The sequence below is a fragment of the Hyperoodon ampullatus genome, assembly GCF_949752795.1.
Source record: "Hyperoodon ampullatus genome assembly, chromosome: 5".
NCBI classification, from domain to species: domain Eukaryota; kingdom Metazoa; phylum Chordata; class Mammalia; order Artiodactyla; family Ziphiidae; genus Hyperoodon; species Hyperoodon ampullatus.
This window is the reverse complement of record NC_136918.1, coordinates 141,062,092-141,074,941: the sequence shown is the minus strand read 5'-3', so window position 1 is coordinate 141,074,941 and position 12,850 is coordinate 141,062,092. Positions and strand designations below refer to the sequence as shown.

Sequence of the window (12,850 nt, the reverse complement as noted above, 5' to 3'; positions counted from 1 at the left end):
ACAGGCTCTCCTGTCTTGAGCTAGATATGCTCCCTGTGTGTGGCTTCCACAGCACAGTGGATGGTTAGAGGACTAGGGCGCGGGTGGCCGTGGCAGTACCAGAGAGAAACATGTAGTCAGGGTGATGTTTCTGGCATCAGTAAGGTACACATGAGAACATGGCAGGGAAGACTTCTCCCAGTCTAACTGTGCTTTCACCTGCAACCAGGTGTCTCTGTGCAGGAATCCATCTCATAAGTCAATGACAGCCTGGCTTGGGACAAGACAGTCATCTCACTGGAACTCCTTAGTTCATTTCACAGGTGGGTTAGGAAATGGTTCTTTAGTTGAGGGGCTGTAATAAAAACGCCTACCTGAAACCCAAAAAGCACTAACAGAGAAGCCCTTCTCCATCCACCCACCCTTTGTGAGCTGTCACAACTCGTGCGATGGCATCCTTCTAAACTCTCAAGCAGCAGAGACCCTGCAACACTGGCACATAGAAATAATGAGAATGGTAGCTTCGGGGATTCAAAGTCTTCATATTCACATCTGCTTTACAGGGCAAGGAGCAGAGAGAGGGCTAGTTCAGTGTTGTACTTTTGTCAATCCTCTGGCCATTTTATCCATAAGCCCTGATGAGGCCCTATGCAAACCCATCATTATCCCTGCCCTGCAGACCCACCCCTGACTCCCAGGGAGGTCACATAAAACAAAGCAACAGTCACCGATATTCAATTAAGCATCTGTTAGCAAAAGAACAAACTATTTCCAAAAGGGCAACGTGGCACTGAGCAGAGTCCACTGTCACAGCCGTGAGGAAAACGTCAAAGCAGCAACTGAGAGGAAACCGTGGCAGTGAGAACACATCAGAGTCAGGTGGTCGATCAGTGAGGCTGTGGAGCAAGGCCAGTGTGTTATTCAGTCCAATCACATTACAGTAAAGGACTTCCAGGAGAACTGGTGAGCCCTGCCCCTGAGAAGGTGGATGTTGTGGACTGAATGTTTGTGTCCCTCCAAAATTCATAGGGTGAACCCCTAACTCCTAACGCAATCATGTTAGGAGATGGTACCTTTGGGAAGTAACAGGGTTTAGAACAGTTCATGAGGGTGGACCCCCATGATGGGATTGGTGCTCTTATAAGAGAAGAGACACCAGAGCTCTCTCTCTCCACCATGTGAGGACACAGCAAGAAGGAGGCCGTCTGCTTAGAGACAGATGGGTGGTTGCCAAGTGGGTAGGGGGACGGATTGGGAGTGTGGGGTTAGCAGATGCACACTATTATATAGAGACTGGATCAACAACAAGGTCCTACTGTGTAGCACAGGGAACTATATTCAATATCTTGTGATAAACTGTAATGGAAAAGAATATGAAAAAGAATGTATATATATACACACATATATGTATGTATATGTATGTGTGTGTGTATATATATGTATGACTGAATCACTTTGCTGTACAATAGAAATTAACACATTGTAAATCAACTATACTTCAATAAAATAAATTTAAAAAGAAGAAGAAGGATGCCGTCTGCAAGCCAGGAAGGGAGCCCTCACTGGGGAACCAAATCTGGCACCTTGATCTTGGACTTCCAGCCTCCAGAACTGTGAGAAATAAATATTTATTGTTTAAGCCCCCCAGTTTATGGTATTATGTTATAGCCACCCAAGCTAGGATATTGGACATTGCACAGTGACTGAGAAACCCCACCTGGATCATCCATGATTTGAATTGGAGTCAAGTGAAAACTCCTCAACATGCCATTAATATGAATCCTCACCTTAAACACAAATTCTAAATAAACTCTAATCGTAAACTCTTTACCCCTATCTAATCTTCCCCTACAATTATACTAATTCATTGAGGTTAAACTTCAGGGTATACAAAATGTGTGCATTCAAAGGTACAATAATAGGCTTGCAAGACTTGAGAAAAGACAACCCCATGAAGTTAAAATCAAACAACCCAAATAAATGACCTATGGAGATGCCTACCTCATGCATGAGATGGTCTCTCACTGTCACTTGAGATGGAAAAATCCCTACACCTCCCTCAAAACACAAGGATGGAGTGTAAGGAAGACAAAAAAGAACAAAGAAAGAAGCTAAAAATAATAGAAAAGAAGAGAAAAAATATTGTTAATTACAGATCATAAATAAAACTGTCTGCTTGGAAATGTTAAAGAATCCACTGAAAAATGATCAGATATTATGTAGTTCAGTAAGATGAGTAGTTAATGAGTTAAATATACAGATATCAGTAGTTTTCCTAGAAAACAGCAAAACCAACTAGAGAACACTTTGGGGAAAGATTCTATTTAGAAGGACAAAAAAACTATGAAATCCCTAGAAATAGAACAAAAAGAAATCTGCAAGACCTATATGAAGAAAACTATAAAACTTGACTGAAAGTCATAAAATGCTCTAAGGACAATATTATAAAGACATCAATTCTTCCCTCACTGTACCCCAGTTTAGTTATAAATTCAGTGTAATTCTGCTTGTCCGTGGCATTTTATCTTTTTCCTGCATGTCTTGGATGTTCTATTCTTGGATGTCTGTGAGACCCGAATAATTCTTTCTTTTTTTAGTTCATGTGAGTGGGTTTCTGCTCATTTCAACCAAATGAGTCAACCTAGGCTGCCCTCCGTCTCTTGTGGGCCCATATATCTTGGGTCTTAGATCCTCTCATGCATCCCCCTGCATCTCTCTCCACATGAACTTCTGCAGCTTCTTGCAAAAAAAAGTTTGTTTTAAGATTTTGGGGCAGCTTTAACCTGCCACAATACCAGCTTTGGCCCCTACTCAATATCTCCTTCCCATTAACTGGCTCAGTCCCATGACTACTGGTTCAAACTCACGAGGAAAAGATTCTGATTGTCAGAGCCCACCTCTTGGGTCAGGTGCCCACCACCGGCCCAGCTGGCTACAGCCAAGAGAAGCAGAGTCCCATGAACTGGGTTGACTCAAGAAAAAGGTGCTGGTGATGGAGGTGATGACTGACTCTTTACCTCATGGTTTATCATTAATAATCTTCCATTTATCACACACCCACAATGAGATATTTTAAATCCCTAACGTTTTCCCATCTACCTTGCCAAGAAGATTTTAACACCACCTTGATGGTAAGGAAACCAGCTGCTCAAGGTAAAATTCTCTGCGGTCACTTGGCTGACCTGTATTTCAGAGATGAATCCAGTTCCAAGTCCCAAGGGCTGGGGTCCTGTCTCCTGGCCTGCCCAAGTTTGGGTAGCAGTACACACCCCCCAAGCTGGGGTGTGCTAATACATCGTATCTCTGGGTCTGCAAAGTTCAACACCTCCTTCTCCTGGGCTTTGCCCTGACTCTCCTCCACCAGCCAGCCACCCAGGCTATTTAACTACAACTCCCACCATCTTTCAGATGGCTGCTGAGTGTGGCAATTCCTCAGGAAGACTTGAATGATTCTCCAAGCCTGGATGAGCTGTCTTCTCTCTGTTGCACTGCAGTATGAATCCCCCCATTTTACTGTCTATTTATCAGTGCCTCTTCCCCACCAGCCTGCCAGCACCGTGACAGCACCAAGTACATACATGTAGTAGGAGTTCAGTAAACATGCATGAAACGAAACTGATACCATGTGCAGCCCAGCTTGGGTGCAGTCTGGAGAGGAAAGTTCCATCCTCTTCTCTGCAATGGACACTGCAGCCCACGGGAGCAGAAAGGCCCTCCAAAGGCGGGAGTCATGAGCCACTGCTCTTTCCTCTGGCTCCACGAATCCATAGACCCAACACACCCAATTCCATGCAGAGGGAGGCACATTTGGAGTCCCCCCCCCCCCCCCGCATTGTTGTTGGCTGGAGTTTTAGACTCTCATGAATCCACCTGGGAAGTAAAAAATTAAATTCATCCCTGTGCTTCACAAAAAGTCAGATACACCCTTGTCCTGTGATTGGAATGAAGGTGTATCAGAATCATTGAGGGGTCTTTCCAAACATCACAGCCCTCACCCCACTCCCCTCCTTTTGCTCCCATGGGGATTTGTCAGGGAGGGAGGGAGAGCTTCCTGTCCCTTAGAATATTGGGGAAGAACCCCTCCCTAGGCTTCCCTGCTTTGCACGAAAAGTCCCCTCTTGGGGGAGCTTCCTCACTATAAAACCAGATTTGCTTCCAGATATGTTGAACTGTGCTGGCCATCAGGTCCAGACACATCCAGCAAGGGGATATCCCACTTCCTTTATCTGAAATATTCAGAGAATGAGGGAGCAATGGGGTTGTTGTGAGGATGGGATGTAGAGGGAATTCATCAGAATTACTTAAGCACTTGTTTTGTTCCCAACTTTCTTTACATTGGTGTTCCAGGGAACTCCAAAGAAGACTACGTCATATTCATACCCCTGCTGTCTAGTGAAGCTTTCTATGGAGAGTTCCCTCAACCCACTGTCCTCTTTGCAGTGGGGACCACAGGCCATCAGGAGTCCCAAGGAGCCCTGGCTGGTTGCCAGTGCTGCAATGATCCTAACTAGTGCTTCTCTAATTGGAAACCCATCAGAGGAACCCGAGTTTGCCCTGTCCCTAGCAGCCCCAGAGAACTGTCCAGTAAAAGGAATGAAGACGAAATGCAGCTTCCACATCAGGTTCTCATGTGGCAAAGCTCAAACCAACAGACAGTCTCGGGAGTGGGGGCCTCCTGCCACCTGGGGCCCCAAGGCAGGCGCTCACCCGGCCCCCTGGCTCTTGACTCGAAGGAGTATTCTCTGCATGTGACAGCCCTCTCCTCCCTGCCTACCCTTTGGGGTGTGGGAAGCAATTGACCTACGAGGTTTGCAGGGGAAGAGATGGGATGGGAGAGAACTTGCAGCTTTTCCAAATTGCAGGATGTGCTAAATAATCCTAACCGGTGGCAACTCACTCCCTGAGGGGTGTCAGGCGCTGCGGAGGGGGATGGGAGGGCAGACCAGAGAGCCACCTGGCCCTGGAGCACCCCAGGTATGGAGAGCTGCAGGTGAGTGGCAGACCGGTCCTCAATAGTGGGGGCATCCCCTGCGGAGCTCCGAAATGCGCCTGCTGTGTAAACCTGGGTGACTGCCCCTAAACAGATGCATCGCCCTCCCTCTTCTTGTTCTCCTGGATGAGTCTTAATTCCCCAGAGAACATTCTGACTCTCTAGCACCCCAGGACCCAGGGCTCTAATCCCATCATAAGAAGAAAACTCATCGCCATCACCAGTCAGAGGTTAGAACTCTCCAAATGAGACAGGCACAGCTGAGAACGCATCTCCCATTCTCAGCAGGAAAGCTCCTCACAGAAGGCACCCACCGTGTTTCAGCTCCAACTATTAGAGGGAGAAGAAAATAGACATCTAGCCTTACTTCTAGCAACGGTAACTTCCCAAGTTAATATAAAGGGAGAAGTGGAGGCAGACACTTGAATCATGCATCTCAACTCCATTTTATTACAACATCAAGGAAAATAATCAGTTGCAAGAGGAATAATACTGGAGATAAACAGATATTAAGCCGCTCACAATTGCATAGTCTATGCCTTCCTACAAGGGTATAAATATCACGGGTCTCTGTACATGCATTGCGGGACTGCGGTGCACGTGGGTATCATGTGCAGATGATTTCCCTCGAGGGTGTTGTTCTTTTCATTTCTTGACAGGATGGTTGAAGGTGGTGTCTTCTGACAGACTAGGAAGGGACTCTCCCGCTAGGACTGGGACCCAGCCTTTTTCTTCTGGAATTTTCTGAACTGAGACTGAATGGCCACTGCTGCGCGTTCTGTCTCTGGCGCATCCATGTCGATGTCGAACTCCTCTTGAACCTTCTTCTGCCCATCTGGAGCAAGAAAAACACAAACATAAGGCAATCACTGAGCTGCAGGCAGGAAGGCGGACAGCAGCTCTGGATCAACAAAGCCTCCGGGGCACCACATGGCACCACCCCCAGCACAAGACCTAGTTTGCAAAATACAAGCCCGTGGAGTGCATCCTGAACCTCCTCCGAGCTCGGAAGCAGCATCTTCTGGCTGCCTGGCCTCTACCTCTGCCAGGGAGGGACGATGAAACTCAAAGAAACAGTCGCAACAGCGTAGATATTTTCTGTGCATGATTTTCTGTTCTTATGGCCCCATTTAACATTAGGGTTAACAGATACACACTACTATGTATAAAATAGATAAACAACAAGGACCTACTGTATAGCACAGGGAACTATACTCAATATCTTGTAAAAACCTGAAATGAAAAAGAATCTGAAAAAGAATATATATATATATATATATATGTTTAACTGAATCTCTTTGCTGTACACTTGAAACTAACACAACACTGTAAATTAACTATGCTTCAATTAAAATTTCTTTTTAAATTTTAACAATGATGTGACTTTCCTCTGGTTTCTCATGTAGATACAATTTAAATAGTGCTCCAGATATGGACCCAGTGATACAACCACTGGAGCTAAGAAAGTCGCTGAGTTTCTGTGCACACACCCTTCTATTACCAATGATTTACTTATTGAATTAAGGCTTCTGTTTTTATCATTGTCACAGATGGATGACACCATTCGACCTTCACCATCAAGCTGGACTTTCACAAGTCTTACATTTGGTTCCAACAAGGTAGGCTTCCCATTTTTTTGCTAAGGCAGAGGATTGAACTCATTCAGGGTTACGATCATTGAAAATAGGATATAAGCCGAAGCGAAGTGATCACCTGTGCTGACTGTCCCTGTGTTCTGTGACCTTCCCAGCTAAATGCTGAAAACAAACAAATAAATAAAATCCTCTAATCACTCCTTCGGTCTAGTGAAAGTTAATCATTAGAATCATTAAAGGCATTATTTATTTTTCTTTTTTTTTTTTGGACCAGGGATTAAACCCATGATCCCTGCAGTGGAAGCTCAGAGTCAACCAATGGACTGCCAGGCAAGTCCCAAAGGCATTATTTTTTAATACAGACACAAGGACCCACCCCAGACTCAAGGCTGCCTCTTTGTATGGCCACAGCAGAAGAGCTCCTGAGAATAAGACCAAGTTAGATATAAATCAGCATCCCTGGAGGTAGGGCCGGACAGCCCTACTTTTTAAAAAAGCCTCTCTGGTGATTCCAAGATGCAGGCAGAGTTGAGATCTAGCTACGTGGCTTCAGACGAAGTAACAAACAAGGTCCTGAGGTTAATTCCAGGAAGAACTGGGGGCAGAACCCACCTCTTGGCACCTGGACGGAGAGCAGCCCTGCCACCCTGGGGTCACACCTGGAGCAGAGGGTCCGGACAGTGTGAAGAGCACGTCTAGCTTGGGGATGGGAAAATCAGGGGCATTTGAGGCAGGAGAGGAAGCCCAGCCAGGGAGCAGGGACAAGGCTCTATTCCTTGACTTTGTCACCAGGCAGCCTGAGTTCATCACTTAACCTAAATGTGGTCCATCTCTTCAATGCCTGTCTTAGTGCCCTTGGATGATAGTATTCAGGCAGTGCCCCAAGCACAGAGGGTAGAGGACACTGGGAATATATACGAGACAGGTTCCTTCCCTCCTGTTTACTCTGTCCTGTTCTCTCTCACACAATCTCTCTCTCTCTCTCTCTCTCTCTCTCTCTCTCTCTCTCTCTCTCTCTCTCTCTCTCATAAATAACTAGCTAGATAGCTAGGTAGTTAAAAAAGATAGATAGATGATAGATAGATAAGTAGATAGATTAGATAGATAGATAGATAGATAGAATGATAGAATAAGTAGATAGATGAGAGAGAGAGAGAGAGAGAGAGAGAGAGAGAGAGAGAGAGAGAGAGAGAGATGCATCTGGTTGCGTGACATTTCCTTTGTAGGTCCTTGAGCAGGCTCCTCTCAATTTTCCCAGAAACTAAGCAGGTTCTGCCCGGAGCCCTCCAATCCCACCTCCATCTGGGAGGAGAGGATGCTGGCTCTGTAAGCCTTTCCGGACTGATCGGTCCATGACCTAGATCAGCCGAATTGTTTTCCTCTATCCCAGATTGACTGCCGAGGCCCCTAAATGCAGAGATTTTGAGTGCACCGATGTCCAGGGACTATTTGGAGCAATCTTTTTTAACCCATGAGAACCCAGATGATATGGAGAATAGTGGGATTGTCTCTTACTGCATCGGGTAGCCATCCACATTTTAATCCACACTACAGGACACTTTCTTCAGAGACTCTCTAAGGGGCAGGACCATTAGGAGGGATAGGAGTTTCCTGAACCTCAAGTTCATCCTTTAAAAATGTTTCACTAATGTTATCACATGAGCCCGGGACTAAAGTGCAAATACCTAGCAAACCTGAAATGTGATGGCTCCAGCTCACCTGCCCACAACAGGGAGGAGAAGCAGCAGCTTCTGTACCAAGATTGTCATAAGTTGGTTTGGAGACCCAAGTCCCTGTCCTCCCGGAGGATCCCTTGCATCTACTGTACCGTGATTGCAAAGGGGGAAAATGAGCTCTGACTCAACAGAAGGTGGGAGATTTCTTTTTCAGATTTAAAATGTTGCTGCAGCCTGAAGCTTTTGAATAGCCTGGTTTATCTTTTCCCTTTTACAATAACAGAAGAAAACAGCAATATTATTTTTTGACACATGATGAATGAAGATGCAGGAAATTATGTATATTTAGGGAATGTATAATGAGACAGTAAGGGCGGGTCATAAAAATGAATTTCACAATTATATCTTCAACTAATATCTTCAGCCAAAAGTGATTTATCGATTTCTCCCTCATTTGAAAAGTATTCCAGTGTTTAAAAAAGAAACCACTAATATTTCAGGAATCGTTACTCTCTCTACTTTGTAGAGTCAAGCATTTCTTAGGGAAGGTCTGCCATGGTTACTCCTCTGCTGAGCCGTCCAGGGATGTGCAAAGCAGGAGGGGGACCCAGACTGTGGTGGAAAGGGGACAGCTAATTAGAATTCGTGGCACAGTGTTCAATGCAAATGATGTGAGGGCCTGGAGATGGGTCCATGTGGTCCTGGGAGCTAGAAAAGCAGAGCTCTGAGCACCCCAGACTCTGCAGGAGGGAAGGGATGATGGAGGAGAGCATCTGAGGGACCACTGCCAGTGCCCAGAGCCCCTGGCCCTGCAGAAATTTCAGTCATCAAGCTGCCTGCCAAGGCTCTCCTCCCATGTCTTGGGTGATGGTGACCACGGAGGGTGCAGGGTGGCCATACGAAAGCCTCCCTTCCCCGTCACTCCAGGGCAGAGGAGAGATGCCTACTGCTAGCAGCAGCTGAAACCCAAAGGTAGGAGCTCAGCCTTGCCCGCTGGGGTCAGGAAGGACCCCAGGAGGGTGTGCTCCCTCCAGGGCCCACCCCATCCCCTCCCCCCCCATATTGTGTCTCTTCTTGGGATGATCACTACCTTATTCTACTTCTGCTCTCCTCCCTGGTTTGTGGTCCGTTGTCCCACTACAGCATGAGCTCCGTAAGGGCAGGGACATCACCTGCCTTGTTCCAGTGGCTCAACCAGGGCTCGGCACATAGTAGGCATCCCATGAGTAACCGATGATTGCAAGTGAGTCCATTAATCAATAAGCCAGGCGGCTGTCCTGTGCAGGCCTTCCCTGGAGGACCACACCAAGTCACTCACCCTGGGTGGGAACCGTTTCATTTCCATGTGGCAGGGGGTCCTCAGCCCCTCTTCCACCACCTGGCCTCTCGAGGAGGAGGCTGGGAGGTGCCACGGCAAAGCCTCCGTGGGGCACTGCCCTCAGGTGACATGGCGAAGAAGAGGTGAGTTTCCTCTCTCGGATGGAAAACGTGGCCACTTGGAATGACGTCAGGAAGCGTTGTCTAAAGGGTTATAGGGGATGGTCAGGGCCCTGGTGGGAGAAGCGGGGCCCAGGCGTGCAGAGGTGGGCATCTTCCGACACTCCCACTGATGGTGGATTCTCATGCCAGGGAGCTCCGGGCGGGCTAAGCCCCTCCATGCCCAGAGCCGTGCCTGCCCCCAGCACCATGTCAGAGAATAAACAAAAGGCAGGCCTCATGTCAGGCAGACAGCCCTCCAGCCCCCTGGCGGATGGAGCTGACTCCTTCCCAACCCTCGGGCCCTCCTGGCCCGGATGAGGCCACTGGCAGAAACAGGACTGTGGGTCAAGGCGAGGTGGGTTGGGGGTGCCTCTGCCTGCTCTGTGGCTCTCAGGAAGGTTCCTAGCTTCTCTGAGTCTCAGTTTGCTCATCTCAAAAATGGAGAAGTAAAAATATTTTTTTAGAAGCCTGCTCCGGGAGTTCCCTGGTGGCCTAGTGGTTAGGATTCTGGGTTTCCACTGCTGTGGCCCAGGGTCAGTCCCTGGTCTGGGAGCTGAGATCCCACAAGTCTCACAGCACGGCCAAAAGAATTTTTTAAAAAACGTCTTAAAAGCCTGCTGCAACTAGTCACCAGTGTCATGTGCAAATCCAGGCCATGGTGTAAATTGCACGCAGGCCCAGTTGTGACGGGAAGGCCTTGCTACGTCAGAGACAGATGTGGAGAGTCACGTGGTTCTCCAGCCCGGCCAGGGCCCTGCATCTGCTCAGTGGTGAGACTTATGGATGCTTGGGCCCCAACGCAAAGGGGAAGGGATGCTTTCCAGCAGGGCTGGCCATGCAACCACCAAACACAGCCAGGAAGGGACATCAAGGCATTAAGCCCCTCAGATGGCCTGTGGCATTTGCTGGGCTTGTGTTTGTTGGGATGGTCCCTGCTCAGCAGCACAAAGCACGGAGACTCCGCCACCTAAAGAGGGCTCCCAGGTCCTGTGAATAGACATCTGGGAGAGTGCAGAAGAAGGGTGGTGCCAGTCCCCGCCGCTGGGAGGCCCTGAGGGCACCGGGCTCTGCACAGCTTCTCCATCAGAAGGGACAGTTGACCTTGGTGAGCTGTGCAGGGGACCTGAGCCGTCTTCATTTCCAGATCTCCCTGCAGCCACCCCGCTTGTTCTCTGCTGCCGCTCACATCTGCACTGGGTGGGCTGCGCCTGACGTTTTTATTCAGGGTCCCGATGCCTGACGTGGACAAAACACATCCCACTTGGTTCCTGGCGGTGGCTTTTGAGCCTGAGCAGGCAGTATTTCACCAGAGCACCTTGTAAACTGCCAGGGACTGAACAGTCCTTATCACCTGTATCTGTCTGGGGTCCTGGAATTTGATCATTTCTGTATGTCCCTCCACGAAGTTCTAAAGCTTACCAGGAGAATGGTCAAGAGATTATTTCTTCCAATCCACTGGTGTGATACAAAAAGATAGAATTGCCAACTCCCCTGGAGAATGAGAGGAAAACCCACTTCCTGACCGTAGAGCTCAGGAGGTGTGAGTAGGACCCCACCTGCCATGTTCCATGGACCAGGGCCCCCTACAGACCTTCAGACTTCACCCAAACACTGCCAGGCCCATCGCCTGGAGCATCTGGTCTCAGAGACATGAGGCCATCTGAGGAGATGAGGATTAAAACCTATCAGGCAGGACAGCTGACTGTTTCCACCACAGTATCCATCTACCTGTCCATTATCCATCTCTCCATGTCCCCATCCATCTTCTCTCTCAGAACAAAAGGCACAGCTGCAAAAGCATCCCAAGCAATTAGACTTTCCTCCCCAGGAAGACACTTCATCAAACAACCAAGGCACAACAGAGAGCACTGCCGATGGCCCCAGCCTGATGAAGAAATGGTGCTCCCTGGGGCTTGGAATGTCTCAGGATTCAGTGCTGCCATGACCTCCCCACCAGGAAAAAACCCAGTCCTACTCAGATTTATACTTTGCATGGCTCTAGGTATTTCTTACACCATTTTCCTGAAATATTGCCTTTTTCTTGCAGAAACTGAGACGGGGAATGGCCCTGCTATTTTTCATTTTATTATCTCATAAGAGAAACATTGAGGTAGCCCTTCTTAAAGAAGTCATTATGTTAAGAACCAGTCTTCCCTGAGCATTAAATGGATCTTCCTTCCTAGACGTAAGTGGATTTTCTTTTACAGATCATTTGATGGCAAATGGAAAATCGAGAATCATAAACATAAAAGGAAGGAACTGCTACCAGGTAAAGACAATCCCAAATGGATATGACAAGTCTATGATATTGTCATGAAAATCCATCCAATGCAAGAACGGTCTGATAGACTAAAACCCTCTTTGCATGATAAACACAGATTATGAACTGATAAACACAGATCAGCCCTAAAGCCCATCAAAATTTCTTACTGAGCAGCTGTATTAACCAGTAGGGCTGCCATTATGAAATGCCACAGACTGGGTGCCTTAAACAACAGATTTTTTTTTTTTACACAGTTCTGGAGCCTGGAAGCCCGAGACCAAGGTGTCAGATGCTGTGGTTTCTCCTGAGGCCTCCCTCCTTGGCTTGTAGACGGCTGCCTTCTTGCCATGTTCTCACATGGTCTGGGGTCTCTTCCTCTTCTTATAAGGACAGCAGTCAGATTGGATTAGGACCCACCCTGATGACCTCATTTTAACTGAATCACCTCTTCAAAGGCACTATATCCAAACACAGTCACACTCTGAGGGACAATGGCAGTTGGGGGGCGGCAGGGGGTCAGGGCTTCAGCATAGGAATTTGCGGGGAGACACAATTCAGACCTAATCTAACTTTGGGGCTCTCTAGGTTTTAAAGTAACTTTGCATTCTGTGCCTTGTCTGGCTTCTGCAAACGTTTATGAGAGCTGCAGGGGATATCCACCGTCCCCATTTTACAAAGGCTCAGAGACCATAAGGTGCCTCACCCAAGAGCACCCAGTGAGTGCTGGCCATGGGCTGATTCAGAATCCAGGTCTTGTTTTTATTCCCCAGTATGTTGTTACTTTCAGGGCCTTAGACTGAGGCCAAGATGACAGCCTTCTGTATGGACCAGTTAATGTTGCTTAGGGGGAAAAAGAAATCTTAAATAG

General features: G+C 47.6%; 1 protein-coding gene across 1 annotated transcript in view; it reads right to left on the bottom strand.

Moving 5' to 3' along the window:
• Positions 1-5,676: 5,676 nt before the first annotated feature.
• Positions 5,677-12,850, bottom strand: part of PCP4 (Purkinje cell protein 4) — a gene marked incomplete at both ends in the record, with an annotated part of 31,590 nt that continues 24,416 nt past the window's right edge. The window contains one exon of the mRNA XM_079705297.1: positions 5,677-5,804. Within this exon, the coding sequence (XP_079561423.1) occupies positions 5,677-5,804 (128 nt within the window). The remainder of the gene's footprint in view (positions 5,805-12,850) is intronic.